The following is a 16,147-nucleotide window of genomic DNA, read 5'->3' on the forward strand; positions in this document are numbered from 1 at the left end:
AGACTATAGTGATTTAATACAAAGAAATGTTTAAATGCTGAGCACTTTCCAACAGGATTTCCAACAGCAGAACTCTCACATACTCTGGTAGTGGGGCACACTGAAGCTTCTTTGTACCTGCACACAGACAAATGCACAGGGTTACGGCAGGAGGCTTCTAAAACACACGTCTAGAGTTACAGTGCCTTATTCGGCCCCCTTGAACTTTGCGACCTTTTGCCACATTTCAGGCTTCAAACATAAAGATATAAAACTGTATTTTTTGTGAAGAATCAACAACAAGTGTGACACAATCATGAAGTGGAACGACATTGATTGGATATTTCAAACTTTTTTAACAATTCAAAAACTGAAAAATTGGGCGTGCAAAATTATTCAGCCCCTTTAATTTCAGTGCAGCAAACTCTCTCCAGAAGTTCAGTGAGGATCTCTGAATGATCCAATGTTGACCTAAATGACTAATGATGATATATACAATCCACCTGTGTGTAATCAAGTCTCCGTATAAATGCACCTGCACTGTGATAGTCTCAGAGGTCCGTCAAAAGCGCAGAGAGCATCATGAAGAACAAGGAACACACCAAGCAGGTCCGAGATACTGTTGTGAAGAAGTTTGAAGCCGGATTTGGATACAAAAAGATTTCCCGAGCTTTAAACATCCCAAGGAGCACTGTGCAAGCGATAATATTGAAATGGAAGGAGTATCAGACCACTGCAAATCTACCAAGACCTGGCCGTCCCTCTAAACTTTCAGCTCATACAAGGAGAAGACTGATCAGAGATGCAGCCAAGAGGCCCATGATCACTCTGGATGAACTGCAGAGATCTACAGCTGAGGTGGGAGACTCTGTCCATAGGACAACAATCAGTCGCATATTGCACAAATCTGGCCTTTATGGAAGAGTGGCAAGAAGAAAGCCATTTCTTAAAGATATCCATAAAAAGTGTTGTTTAAAGTTTGCCACAAGCCACCTGGGAGACACACCAAACATGTGGAAGAAGGTGCTCTGGTCAGATGAAACCAAAATTGAACTTTTTGGCAGCAATGCAAAACGTTATGTTTGGCGTAAAAGCAACACAGCTCATCACCCTGAACACACCATCCCCACTGTCAAACATAGTGGTGGCAGCATCATGGTTTGGGCCTGCTTTTCTTCAGCAGGGACAGGGAAGATGGTTAAAATTGATGGGAAGATGGATGGAGCCAAATACAGGACCATTCTGGAAGAAAACCTGATGGAGTCTGCAAAAGACCTGAGACTGGGACGGAGATTTGTCTACCAACAAGACAATGATCCAAAACATAAAGCAAAATCTACAATGGAATGGTTCAAAAATAAACATATCCATGTGTTAGAATGGCCAAGTCAAAGTCCAGACCTGAATCCAATCGAGAATCTGTGGAAAGAACTGAAAACTGCTGTTCACAAATGCTCTCCATCCAACCCCACTGAGCTCGAGCTGTTTTGCAAGGAGGAATGGGAAAAAATGTCAGTCTCTCGATGTGCAAAACTGATAGAGACATACCCCAAGCGACTTACAGCTGTAATCGCAGCAAAAGGTGGCGCTACAAAGTATTAACTTAAGGGGGCTGAATAATTTTGCACGCCCAATTTTTCAGTTTTTGATTTGTTAAAAAAGTTTGAAATATCCAATAAATGTCGTTCCACTTCATGATTGTGTCCCACTTGTTGTTGATTCTTCACAAAAAAATACAGTTGTATATCTTTATGTTTGAAGCCTGAAATGTGGCAAAAGGTCGCAAAGTTCAAGGGGGCCGAATACTTTCACAAGGCACTGTATTTCTGCACTGAGTCTGGGAGGAGAACAAGTGAGACTGATCAAGACCACAATGCATAAGGCTTTCTCTGAGCAGGATCTGGGCTCTTTGCGAGGTCCTGATCTATCTTTGTCATCACACTTAGTTCTGTCTGTATCCCTCTTTTCTTCTTTCCATCGCTCTCTTGTTATCTATGAAATTAGTCTGTGGGATTTCACATATGTTTTCATATCAGAGGGATTCATGGCTCATGTCAATTGGCATCGGTTTAATGGTTCACTAAAACTTTGCTGCCAAGTAGGCATAGCACACTCCACAGTTGCTTTTTGATGTGGTATCTTCCTACTCTCTCTGAGGAAGTTGCTTCCATTGGGCATTCACAAATTGATCAAAATGAGGCTAATGAATGACAACAAGCACTTTTTCAAGGTACAGCTATCTAAGTGATAACGATAAACCTCACCAGGATCCCTCTCTCAGGACCCAAGAAAATAAGTGCTTTTTGTAATGTCCATTTCGTATAAACATGCCCCAGACATGGCTCTTTTCCAGTGATTACTCTTGTGCTGCGTTTGAACCCCTTGCATGTGGTGATTTGAAGGTGCAGCTGTCTGTTAGGATAGGACTGACTCCTGTATACCTCCGCCATCTTTGTGGTGTCAAGAGTGTTTATGGCAGAGCTGGGCAGGAATGTGCTGGTGGTAAAGTACCCATGGATGTCTCTGACATGTTTTGTTCTGTATTCTCTCATTGCAGTGCAGTGTGAAGCCTGCCTAAACCCAGACCAGCTCCTACAGGTCCAGCTCCCAGCCCAGCACCCTAAACATGAGACAGCTGTGTGTCTGTGTGTCTGTTCTGCTAGTCTTGGCCACCCTGGCTGTGGCTAGGCCAAAAGCAGGTTAGCCTAATCCAACAGTGAAGTAATACAATTACAATGAATGCATTGCAGTTCAGCACACATTCAATTGCTTCTTACCTCATAATGTTGTGTTAGATTCAATTAGAATGAGATCTGGCTTTGCAAGGAAGTTAATGAAATTCAAACAAAATTACTGTTTACTTGTATGCTTATGCCATAGATAATTTCATATTCATGCAGCTTGTGATGAATTTGCAGCTGATTTTCAACTCAATTCCAATCCAGCACTGGAGCAGAAGTGCAAGTCTGGCCCAGTGGACCTGGTGTTCATTATTGACAGCTCTCGCAGTGTGCGACCCCACGAGTTTGAGACCATGCGCAAATTCATGATCGACATCATCCACACACTGGACGTGGGATCGAACGCTACCCGGGTGGGCCTGGTACAGTACTCCAGCCAGGTCCACAACCTCTTTTCTAATTCTCAATTTATCTGTGTTTTTACACCCTAGTGAAGGACTACGCTTGGAGAGGGAAGATAGTTCTTGGCATGTATTTCTTATCTTGTCTTCCATTTCTAATCGTAGTTATTGTAACTCCACAAAGTCTAGAGAACTATCACTAAAGGCTAAAAGCTTTTGCGATGCACATGTTTTTTTTCCTAGGGTTTAACTAAAACGTTTTTTCACTGTTAAAGACTCAGTTGTACCTAAATATAGATAGTTAGACATGCAAACCCTGCAGATGAAGAGGTGACTGATGCTTTGTATGCTTCTATGACTCTAGGTTCAGAACGAATTCTCTCTCAAGACCCACACAAAGCTGCAGGGCATGGTGAAAGGCATCAATGAGATCATCCCCTTGGCACAGGGCACCATGACGGGCCTGGCCATCAAGTACGTCATGAACCATGCCTTCACGGCAGCTGAGGGTGACAGACCCAAGGTGCCCAATGTAGCTGTCATTGTAACGGACGGACGGCCCCAGGACCGTGTGGCGGAAGTGGCGGCCGAGGCTCGGGACAAGGGCATCGAGATCTACACAGTAGGTGTGGCCCGGGCGGATATGACCTCACTGCGCGCCATGGCATCGCCACCCTTCGAGGATCATGTCTTCCTGGTGGAGTCCTTTGACCTGATCCACCAGTTTGGCCTGCAGTTCCAGGACAAGCTCTGCGGTGGGTTGGGTTGATATGTAATATTATTGAATTATCATCAAACGTGTGTACAGCAATATGCGCGTTGTAAGCAATTATCAAGATACCACTCAGTTTCAATCATATTGAGAAAATCACACTTTACAGTTGCTGAAGTGTCAAGGTCATCAGTGTTCACAAAGGTATGTATTCGTACCTGAGACTTTTAAAGCTTGTAAAACGTTTATCTGTTAATTTGTCCTCATAAACTCAACAAATTTTCAGCTCTCGCTATAAGTTACATCCTTGGCAGCACAATATCAAGCATTTAATTCTAATTCTAGCTTTTGGGAACTTGATCATCTTCCAAAACAGTATGAGCAAATCCTTGATATTTCCTAATGTCAATGATATGAGAGTGATTGAAGGTAGATTTCTTTGCTCACCTGCGGGGGTTCCAGGGATGGATCTATGCCTGGAGTCTGACCATGGCTGCGAGCACCTCTGTGAGAGTTCCCCTGGCTCTTTCCACTGCCTGTGTCGGCCAGGGTACACTCTCAACAAGGATTCCAAGACCTGCACAGGTAGGCTGTCCATTGGGCTAGACATGAGACAACTTAATACTTTTTTTAAATTAATGAACGAATTATAATGTCAGTCAAGTGCATGCACAACTGTAGTGTATTCATTTTCATCACTTGAATTTCATTTCATCACTTGAATTTAACAGTAACTGAGCCTGGTTCTTGTATATGCCAATGGGAAATTTGTAAGAAAGTTTTAATTGTGAGCATGTAGCCATGTCAATACGCATTGTGGAAGTTCAGCTTTACAGTGTCATTGAAATTTAAAGGCAATGTTCTATCTGAAGCGGGGACTGAATTCACGGTAAGCGCTGCATATGTCATCTCAAATGGAAATTATCTTCACATTTCTATCACAGAATCTGTACCGATTCAGATTGAATAGAGCCCTAGGTCAAGTTAGGATTCAGCAGTTACTGATTTACCATCAACCATGATTTTTGTCTCTTTGTATGATACAGCCATAGATCTGTGTGCTGAGGGGAAGCATGACTGTGAGCAGAGCTGTATCCCCTCCCCTGGAGCCTTCACCTGCGGCTGCAACATTGGCTACACCCTCAACAACGACAAGAAGACCTGCACAAGTTAGTGAGGCCATCATAGCATAATCCATCCAAACCCATAGACCAGTGGTCACCAACCTTTTCTGAGTCAAGAACAGTTTCTGAGTCAAATTGCAAGCAGGGATCTACCGCTCAGATTTTTTAAAAACATTACTTAAAAGCCTATGAAACATTAACCAATTAAAAACAGTTATGTAGCAATGAGGTTTGTGCAGTAGGCAATAGGCCGAATACATTATCACTGCATATTGGCTATGCTTGAATTACCCTGCCAATGTTCTTCTCAGACCATTTAGAAATTATTTTCATTTTTTTTTAGGTATATACCTAAATCACATGTTTAATTACTTCTGAGGCACAGCTGAGTGAGCATAATAATTAATTTATAGGAACACATTGCTATACTCATTTATTGCAGCTGCAGCGCTGGTTTTAGCCAGAATGTAATTATTTATTTTTAGATGTTTTATTATTATTAGTTGTTAATTTTTTTCTCACAAAGTAGTGCACTGGGCTATTAATAGTCCTATATTAGCAGACCGATATAACGTCTGCAGTACGGGCAAAAGTATTTTCCCAGCATTGTGAAACACTGAATTTGGCCTTGCTGCTATTAGCCCATAGAAACACTTTGAATAACAGCTTCTTACATAAATAAACAGACAGTCCCCCCAAAAGTCTAAATGAAGTTTATTCTGAAGTGTCATGAAACCTTTTTTTGTATGTATTTAACCTATTATTTTAGGCTCTAAACTATCTCCATATATATGCTTATGTATATTTTTTAAACTGGTACCCGGCTACCTTTGGACTAGTTATGTGAGGCTTGTGGACGTCCTAGAGCAAAATAACCAACATGTACGTGTTCGTGAGAGACTCACCTTTCCACCCTATTAGTGTGTAACCCAAACAGTTCAGACGCTACAAAGGCTTTTGTGAGAAGACTGATTTTCGGGATGTCTCGTGGTCTGACAAACACTGCTCTAGCTAGCTCTGACACCTTTCTCCACAGTTGCGGATGCAGTGGAATGAGATGCAGCCCATGCAAAATATCAGATACTGTATCTCTAGCTAAAACTGACAGATTTTTATGGGGATTTTTTATGATGCTAATTAGATTTCCACGGGGACATCGACTCTAGGGAATTTTAAACATTAACTTACTCATAAAAACAGCAGCTTTTTGCTGTATTCGTTGTGTCTTTCTATACTCAACTTCATTCGATGCTTCTTTTTACAGTCTATGGCTCAAGGAAACTGTGCAGACACAGTGATCTGAGCTTTCTGATTGGCCAGCGGTAGGCCTATAAGTGCACTTGATTTGCTCTCAGGGCCTGCCGGGTAGGCGTAGTTCTACTTTCAGACACATGAAATGGTTCAAAATGGGAACACTTTTTGTTTTTACTGTCTATGGCTCGAGGAAACTGTGCAGACACAGTGATCTGAGCTATCTGATTGGCCAGCAGTTGGCCTATAGGTGCACTTGATTTGCTCTCTGGGCCTGCCGGGTAGTCGGAGTTCTACCTTCAGACACATGAAATGGTGAAAAATGGGAACACTTTGCCATTCCCGTGCTAGGGCTGCTGAATCAAGTGCACCTTGCTATAAGACTCTAAATTGAGCTCAGATGCATCCTGTTTCTACTGATCATCCATGAGATGCTTCTACAACTTGATTGGAGTCCACCTGTGGTAAATTCAATTGATTGTTCATGATTTGGAAAGGCATGCACCTGTCTATATATGACCAACCGATTCAAAACGGTCTTATGTAGAAAAAATGTAAATATGTTTTCTATATTGGATAAAATGGTTAACCATACACTACAGTTGAGGAACAACGGGAAAGTGATTTTGCTTTGAATACTTTGAGAAAATGGACTTTGAATGTTTTGGTACTACTACTGGAGAACCCTCCTTTGTCTACACTCATCCTGCATCGTTCACACCCTCTTAAGCTTTAGCCCCACCAATCTCTTTAAATCAAATCAAAACTAATTTTATTTGTCACATGTGCCAAATACAACTGCTGTTGTGACCTTACAGTGAAATGCTTACTTACAAGCCCTTAAGCCCTTAACCAAAAGTAAAAACTTTTTTTTTTTTAAATATATAGAAAATATATAGAATTTTTTATTTTTATTAAGGAGTAACAATAAAATAATTGTAGCGAGACTATATAAAGGGGGTACCGGTACTGAGTCAATGTGCTGGGGCACCGGTTAATCAAGGTAATTGAGGTAATATGTACTTGAAGGTAGAGGTAAAGTGACTATGCATGGATAGTAAACAGAGAGTAGCAGCAGCGTAAAAATGGGGGTGGTCCGGGAAGCCATTTAATTAGCTGTTCGGCAGTCTTATGGCTTGGGGGTAGAAGCTTTTAAGAAACCTTTTGGACCTAGACTTGGCACTCCGGTACCTCTTGCCATGCGGTAGCAGAGAGAACAGTCTATGACTAGGGTGGCTGGAATCTTCAGCAATTGTTTGGTATAGAGGTCCTGGATGGCAGGAAGTTTGGCCCCAGTGATGTACTGGGTCACAAGCACTATCATCTGTAGTGCTTTGCAGTCGGTGGCAGAGTAGGTGCAATACCAGGCGGTGATGGAACGAGTCAGGATGCTCTTGATGTTGCAGATGTAGAACTTTTTGAGGATCTGAGGACTGTTGTGGGAATATCTAATCAAATGGAAGAGAGGCTTCAGATTCTTTCAAACAACACTTTATTATGAGATTTGTACAAATGGAAAATCAACTACCCACTCAGCAGTGATAGTTGAAAAGATCAACGAACAGTGCCGGTTCAATGCTTTTATAGAGAAAAAACATACAACCCCTTTCTGTATACGTGGCAGTCAGCAGATAGTGTCTAAAAGGTAATTCGTTGTCTGTCTAAACTTAAGATAGCACAAGTTTGATAGCCCGAGGGCTCAACCGTTTAACTGCATTCACAACAACAAACACTATATTGTACTCCCTTCTGCAAGGTTCCATACATGTGACTTTCTGTAGATAGTAAACCCATGGGATTTCACATGCTGCGGTTGCACCCAAATGTCTCATGACTAAGTCACACCAATCCAAGTTTGAATCAGGTTAGAAAAAACACTAGCATATAACAAGAGACTATTCTTTAAGCAGTAAAACACAGGATAGCATTGTGACTAATTATGTAATTTTCCATGACATGACCCATGCCAAATCTTTTCAGTCTTCTGAGGGGGAATAGGCATTGTCGTACCCTCTTCACGACTGTCTTGGTGTGTTTGGACCATGATAGTTTGTTGGTGATGTGGACACCAAGGAACTTGAAGCTATTAACCTGCTCCACTACAGCCCTGTCGATGAGAATGGGGGCGGGCTCAGTCCTCCTTTTCCTGTAGTCCACAATCATCTATTTTGTCTTGATCACATTGAGGGAGAGTATGTTATCCTGGCACCACACTGCCAGGTCTATGACCTCCTCCCTATAGGCTGTCTCATCGATGTCGGTGATCGGGTCTACCACTGTTGTGTCATCGGCAAACTTAATGATGGTGTTGGAGTCGTGCTTGGCCATACAGTCATGAACAGGGAGTACAGGAGGGGATTGAGCACAAACATCTGAGGGGCCCCAGTGTTGAGGATCAGCGTGGCAGACGTGTTGTTACCTAACCTTACCACCTGGGGTCGGCCCGTAAGGAAGTCCAGGATCCAGTTGTAGAGGGAGGTGTTTAGTCCGAGGGTCCTTAGCTTAGTCATGAGCTTTGAGGGCTTTATGGTGTTGAACGCTGAGCTGTAATGAATAGTATTAGTATTCTTGCGTAGGTGTTCCTTTTGTCCAGATGGGAAAGTGTAGTGTGGAGTGCAATAGAGATTGCATCATCTGTGGATCTTTTGGGGCGGTATGTAAATTGGAGTGGGTCTAGGGTTTCTGGGATAATGGTGTTGATGTGAACCATGACCAGCCTTTCATAGCACTACATGGCTTGAAACATGTTGGTATTACAGACTCAGTCTGTAAGGTTGAAAATGTCAATGAAGACACTTGCCAGTTGGTCAATACATGTCCTGGTAATCCATCTGGCCCTACAGCGTTGTGCATGTTTACCTGTGTAAAGGTCTTACTCACATCGGCTACGGAGAGAGTGATCACACAGTCGTCCGAAACAGTTGATGCTCTCATGCATGCTTCAGTGTTGTTTGGCTCTATAAGTTATTTAGCTCATCTGGTAGGCTCGTGTCACTGGGCAGTTCCCTTTGTGTTTCCTTTGTGTTCCCTCTGTGCTTCCCTTTGTAGTCTGTAATAGTTTGCAGGCCCTGCCACATCCAACAAGCTTCATAGCTGGTGTAGTACTATTTAATCTTAGTCCTGTGTTGAAGCTTTACCTGTTCGATTGTTCGTCAGAGGGCATAGCAGGATTTCTTATAAGCGTTCGGGTTATAGTCTCGCTTCTTGAAAGCAGCAGCTCTGCCCTTTAGTTCAGTGCTGATGTTGCCTGTCATCCATGGCTTCTGGTTGGGTATGTACTTCTTGTCACTGTGGGAATGACGTCATCAATGCATTTATTGATGAAGCCAGTGACTGATGTGGTGTACTCCTCAATGCCATCGGAAGAATCCCGGAACATATTCCAGTCTGTGCTAGCAAAACAGTCCTGTAGTTTAGCATCTGTGTCATCTAACCCCTTCCTTTTGAGCAAGTCACTGGTACTTCCTGCTTTAGTTTTTGCTTGTAAGCAGGAATCAGGAGGATAGAGTTATGGTCAGATTTTCCAAATGGAGTGTGAGGGAGAGCTTGTTCGGCGTCTCTGTGTGTGGAGTAAAGGTGGTCTAGAGTTGTTGTTTATTCTCTGGTTGCACATTTAACATGCTGGTAGAAATTAGGTAAAATGGATTTAAGTTTCCCTGCATTAACATCCCTGGCCACAAGGAGCTCCGCCTCTGGATGAGCATTTTCTTGTTTGCTTATGGCCTTATACAGCTCATTTAGTGCCAGCATCGGTTTGTGGTGGTAAATAGACAACTCCGAAAAATATAGATGAAAACTCTTTAAGTAAATAGTGTGGTATACAGCTTATCATTCCACTGATCCCGAGGGGCTCAGCGGTCTAAGGCACTGCATCTCAGTGCTAGAGGTGTCACAACAGACACTGGTTCGATTCCAGGCTGCGTCACAACCGGCCATGATTGGGAGTCCCACAGGGTGGCGAACTATTGGCCCAGCATCATCCGGGTTAGGGTTTGGCCGTCATTGTAAATAAGAATTTGTTCTTCACTGACTTGCCTAGTTAAATAAATAAAATAAAAAAATATAAATGAGATACTCTACCTCAGACGAGCAAAACCTTAAGACTTCCTTAACATTAGATTTTGTTCAGCTGTTCTATTATGCTGATGGACCAAAAACTCTACCAGCTGTATGTTAACCATGTCGGCTTCAGCCACAACTTTGTGAAACTTAAGATATTACAGTTTTTAATGTCCCATTGGTTGGATTGTCTTGATCGGAGCTCATCCATTTAGTTATCAATTGATTGCAGGTTGGCTAATAGGACTGATGGTAGAGGGGGATTACTCACTCGCCGTCAGATCCTTACAAGGCACCCCAACCTATGTCCCCAATATCTCGGTCTCTTCTTCATGCAAATGGCGGGGATTTGGGCCTTGTCCATCGTCTGAAGTAAATCCTTCACGTCTGACTCGTACTAGACAAATATTTTTTATTTAACGAGGTGAGTAATCGCTGTCCACAAGCTCTTTCGGTCATAAGAGACGGTGGCAAAAACATTATGTACATAATAAGTTACAAATAACGTGAAAAAACACACAATAGCACAATTGGTTAAAACGGAAGCCATCTCCTCCGGCAGCTAAGCTAAGCTACATCTCCCCTTCAGCAAGGGTAGATGCAGGCGTTCTGTACTAACAACAGCAGTCAAGCACCCAAATGACCTTGCTAGCTACTTTCAAACAAAAATGAGGGAACAGCTCACTGAACATAACTCGCACTAGCAGAGCTGGTTAGGCTGATATGATATCCAGAGTGTTGGTGAGTGCAGCTGTGCTGTCAGATTGTCCGCCAATGAGTAGGGTTGATCCGAACACTCTGACCTCACAATGGCAGTCAAGCACCCAAGCTAACTGGCTAACATTGGCTAGCTTGCTAGCTACTTCCAGACACAAATGAGAGAACACCCCACTCTGACCATTTTAATCGCCCTAGCAGAGCTGATTAGGTTGTTTTCATGTTATCTAGAATGTTGGTGACTGTAACTGTGCTGCTGGCAACAATGTAATTACGATTTTTGGCCAACATTTACTGACACCGGCCATATTCAGCGGGTTTTGAGCATTAGTCAATTCAGCGCTCTGGCACACTCAGACTAGAGTCTTTTGTTCAGACGTGTAGCTAGCTAACAATGAGCCATAATCCCAACTCATGTGTCACGTTCGTCGAATGGAGGAGACCAAGGCGCAGCGTAAGATGAATACATACTTTTTAATGAAGACGAAGAACACTTAAAACCTGTTGTGACTAGGGGGCAGTATTTTCATTTTGGAAAAAAAACTTTCCCGTAGTAAACGGGATATTTTGTCAGGACAAGATGCTAGAATATGCATATAATTACAGCTTAGAATAGAAAACACTCTAACGTTTCCAAAACTGTAAAAATATTGTCTGTGAGTATAACAGAACTGATGTTGCAGGCGAAAGCCTGAGAAAAATACAATCCGGAAGTGCCTCATGTTTTGAAAGCGCTGCGTTCCAATGTGTCCCTATTGAGCAGTGAATGGGCTATCAACCAGATTACTCTTTCTCCGTATTCCCGAAGGTGTCTACAGCATTGTGACGTAGTTTTACGCATTTATGTTGAAGAATAAGCGGCTACATTGCGCAAGTGGTCACCTGATGCTCTCAGAGAGATTCTCGCGTAAAATACAGAGGTAGCCATTACTCCAATCGGTCCTACTGAAAAACGAATTGTCTCGATGGATATATTATTGAATAGATATTTGAAAAACACCTTGAGGATTAATTATAAACAACGTTTGCCATGTTTCTGTCGATATTATGGAGCTAATTTGGAATATTTTTTGCCGTTTTCGTGACTGCAATTTCCGGGCGATTTCTCAGCCAAACGTGAAGAAGAAACAGAGCTATTTCGCCTACAAAAATAATATTTTGGGAAAAAAGGAACATTTGCTATCTAACTGGGAGTCTCGTGAGTGAAAACATCCGAAGCTCATCAAAGGTAAACAATTTAATTTGATTGCTTTTCTGATTTCCGTGACCAAGTTCCCTGCTGCTAGCTGGACAAAATGCTATGCTAGGCTATCGATAAACTTACACAAATGCTTGTCTAGCTTTGGCTGTAAAGCATATTTTGAAAATCTGAGATGACAGGGTGATTAAGCTGTCTCAATATATTTAATTTGTGATTTTCATGAATAGGAATATTTTCTAGGAATATTTATGTCCGTTGCGTTATGCTAATTAGTGTCAGGCGATGATTACGCATGCGGGATGGAGAGTCACTAGAGGTTGTTAACAAACAATACAAAAACAACAAACCGAACGTGAAGCTATATAAAACTAGTGCAGACACAGGCAACTAGACATAGACATAGATATAGACAATAACGCACAAAATACCAAAAGAAGATGGCTGCCTAAATATGGTTCCCAATCAGAGACAATGATACACACCTGCCTCTAATTGAGAACCAATCTAGGCAACCATAGACATATAAAACACCTAGTTAGTAAACAGCCCCAAAAACCTACAAGACCCCTAGACAGTACAAAAAACACATACATCACCCACGTCACTCCCTGACCGAACCAAAACAATAAAAAAAACTAAGAATACGAAGGTCAGGGCGTGACAGTACCCCCGGTGCGTGGTGCCGGCACTGGTGGTACTGGGCTGAGGACACGCACCTCAGGGTGAGTGCAGGGAGGAGGAACAGGGAGAACTGGACCCTGGAGGCGCACTGTTGGCCTGGTGCGTGGTGCCGGCACTGGTGTTACCGGGCTAGGGACACGCACCTCAGGGCGAGTGCGAGGATCAGGCACAGGACTTACTGAGCTGTGGAGGCGTACTGGAGGTCTGGAGTGTAAAGCTGACACAACCCATCCTGGTTGGATGCTCATTCTAGCCCGGCCAATGCGAGGAGCTGGAATATAGCGCACCGGCTAGAAATACCTGACCATTTACACGCGGTAAGCACAAGGAGTTGGCCCAGGTCTCCTACCTGACTTAGCCAGTCTCCTCGTGTTCCCCCCCCAAAAAATCTGGGACTGCCTCTCGGGCTTGCGTGCTAGCCGTGTACCCAGTCAGCTAACATTAGCTAGCTACCAGTACACTTTAACTTGAAATGAAACCACTTTCTGTCAAAATTAAAAACGTGTTATATTTGAAACAGTACACTTTAACTTGACATTAGGCCCATGCAGTTTTACTATGCGATACATAAAAAAAAGCTGTGTTAGACAGGATTACCTAGACATTTGGCTAGACATTTGGCTGAAACAGACAGAAGCGTGCTACATGACAGACCAGTCCAAATTCAAGTTTGTTATTAAGGCACATGAAAGTTCACATGTTCGCGAAGGCATTTCTGCCAATCAAAACGCATTTTAAGTTAAATAGTTTACGTTCAAACGGCTCGCCTGTGAAGTAGTGACCCGCAACATACGCCTAGTTTCCTGAAACGGGTCACTTATAAGGTCCCACAGTTGACAATGCATGTCAAAGCAAAAACCAAGGCATGAGGTCAAAGGAATTGTCCGTAGAGCTCCGAGACAAGATTGTGTCGAGGCACAGATCTGGGGAAGGGTACCAAAACATTTCTGCAGCATTAAAAGTGCCCAAGAACACAGTGGCCTCCATCATTCTTAAATGGGTGAAGTTTGGAGCCACCAAGACTCTTCCTAGAGCTGGCCGCCTGGCCAAAATGATCAATTGGGGGAGAAGGTCCTTGATCTGGTAGGTGACCAAGGACCCAATGGACACTCTGACAGAGCTCCAGAGTTATTCTGTGGAGATGGGAGAATCTTCCAGAAGGACAACCATCAATCAATCAATGAAATGTATTTTTAAAGCCCTTTTTATATCAGCCGAAGTCACAAAGTGCTGTACAGAAACCCAGCCTAAAACCCCAAACAGCAAACAATGCAGGTGTAGAAGCACGGTGGCTAGGAAGGCAGAAACTAAACTATACTATAAAGGCAGAAACCTAGAGAGGAACCAGGCACTGAGGGGTGGAGATTATGACAGAACATGGCAGAGATGCTCAAACGTTCATAGATGACCAGCAGGGTCAAATAATAATAATCACAGTGGTTGTAGAGGGTGCAACAGGTCAGCACCTCAGGAGTAAATGTCAATTGGATTTTCATAGCCCATCATTCAGAGTTAGATACAGCATGTGGTGGATAGAGAGTCCAAAACAGCAGGTCCTGCACACGGTAGTACCTCCAGTGAACAGGTCAGGGTTCCATAGCCACAGGCAGAACAGTTGAAACTGGAGCAGCAGCATGACTAGATGGACTGGGGACTGCAAGGAGTCATCAGGAGAAAAAAAGCGAGAGAATTAGAGGGAGCATACTTAAATTCACACAGGACATTGGATAAGACCGGAGAAATACTCCAGATAACAGACTGACCCTAGCCCTCCAACACAAACTATTGCAGCATAAATACTGGAGGCTGAGACAGGATTGGTCGGGAGACACTGTGGCTCTGTCTGACAATACCCCCGGGCAGGGCCGAACAGGTAGGATATAACCCAACCCACTTTGCCAAAGCACAGGCCGGGTATAGCCCACAGAGATCTCCCCCACGGCACGAACCCGAGGGGGGCACCAACCCAGACAAGAAGATCACGTCAGTGACACATCCCTCCTAGGGCCAGCATGGAAGTGCACCAGTAAGCCAGTGACTCAGCCCCCCCCCCCCCCCTCGTAGAGGCTTAGAGGCAGAGAATCCCAGAGGAGAGAGGGGAACCGGACAGGCAGAGACAGCAAGGGCGGATCGTCGCTCTAGTGCCTTTCCGTTCACCTTCACACCCCTGGGCCAGACTACACTCAATCATAGGACCTACTGAAGAGACGAGTCTTCAATAAAGACTTAAAGGCCAAGACCTAATCTGCGTCTCTCACATGGATAGCCAGACCATTCCATAAAAAATGAGCTCTATAGGAGAAAGCCCTGCCTCCAGTGTTTAATTAGAAATTCTAGGGACAATTAGGAGGCCTGTGTCTTGTGACCGTAGCGTACGTGTAGGTATGTACGGCAGGACCAAATCGGAAAGATGGATAGGAGCAAGCCCATGTAATGCTTTGTATTTTAGCAGTAAAACCTTGAAATCAACCCTTAACTCAACAGAAAGCCAGTATCGAGAGGCTAGCGCTGGAGTAATATGATAACATTTTGGTTTCTAGTCAAGATTCCATCAGCCGTGTTTACCACTAACTGAAGTTTATTTAGTGCTTTATCCAGGCAGCCGGAGAGTAAAGCTTGGCAGTAGTCTAACCTAGAAGTGACAAAAGCATGGATACATTTTTTTGCATAATTCTTGGACAGAACGTTTCTGATTTTTGCCATGTTACTTAGATGGAAAAAAGCTGTCCTTTAAATATTCTTGATATGTTCGTCAAAAGGGATCAAGGTCCAGAGTAATGCTGAGGTCCTTCAGTTTTTTTTGAGATGACTGTACAACCATCAATATTAATTGTCAGGTCCAACAGAAGATCTCTTAGTTACTTGGGACCTTGAACTAGCATCTCTGTTTTGTCCGAGTTTAAAAGTTAACTTCTTATGGTATAGGGGACGCTTGCGTCCCACTTGGCCAAAAGCCAGGGAAAATGCAGCGTGGCAAATTCAAATAAAATGATGTAAAAATCTAACTTTCATTAAATCACACATGTAAGATACTAAATTAAAGCTTCATCCAGCCAACATGTCAGATTTTAAAAAGGCTTTTTGGCGAAAGAATTAGAAGCTATTATCTGATGATAGCACAACAGTAAACAAAGAGGGTAGCATATTTCAACCCTGCAGGCGCTACACAAAACGCAGAAATAAAATACACTGCTCAAAAAAATAAAGGGAACACTAAAATAACACATCCTAGATCTGAATGAATGAAATATTATTATTAAATACTTTTTTCTTTACATAGTTGAATGTGCTGACAACAAAATCACACAAAAATTATCAATGGAAATCAAATTTATCAACCC

General features: G+C 43.0%; 1 protein-coding gene across 3 annotated transcripts in view; it reads left to right on the forward strand.

The window, feature by feature from the left end:
* The window catches only part of LOC139413212 (matrilin-4-like), a 65,587-nt gene that overhangs the window by 3,959 nt on the left and 45,481 nt on the right, over positions 1-16,147 (forward strand). For 2 of the 3 annotated variants that reach the window (XM_071160329.1, XM_071160330.1), the window contains exons 2-6: positions 2,537-2,678; positions 2,925-3,100; positions 3,426-3,816; positions 4,236-4,358; positions 4,820-4,942. In XM_071160329.1, coding sequence (XP_071016430.1) covers positions 2,606-2,678; positions 2,925-3,100; positions 3,426-3,816; positions 4,236-4,358; positions 4,820-4,942 — 886 coding nt within the window. In that variant the 5' untranslated portion in view covers positions 2,537-2,605. Of the gene's footprint in view, positions 1-2,536; positions 2,679-2,897; positions 3,101-3,425; positions 3,817-4,235; positions 4,359-4,819; positions 4,943-16,147 lie in introns of all 3 variants that reach the window. The other variant, XM_071160328.1, reaches the window with a different exon arrangement.

This window comes from Oncorhynchus clarkii, chromosome 7 (assembly GCF_045791955.1).
Source record: "Oncorhynchus clarkii lewisi isolate Uvic-CL-2024 chromosome 7, UVic_Ocla_1.0, whole genome shotgun sequence".
Taxonomy (NCBI): Eukaryota; Metazoa; Chordata; class Actinopteri; order Salmoniformes; family Salmonidae; genus Oncorhynchus; species Oncorhynchus clarkii.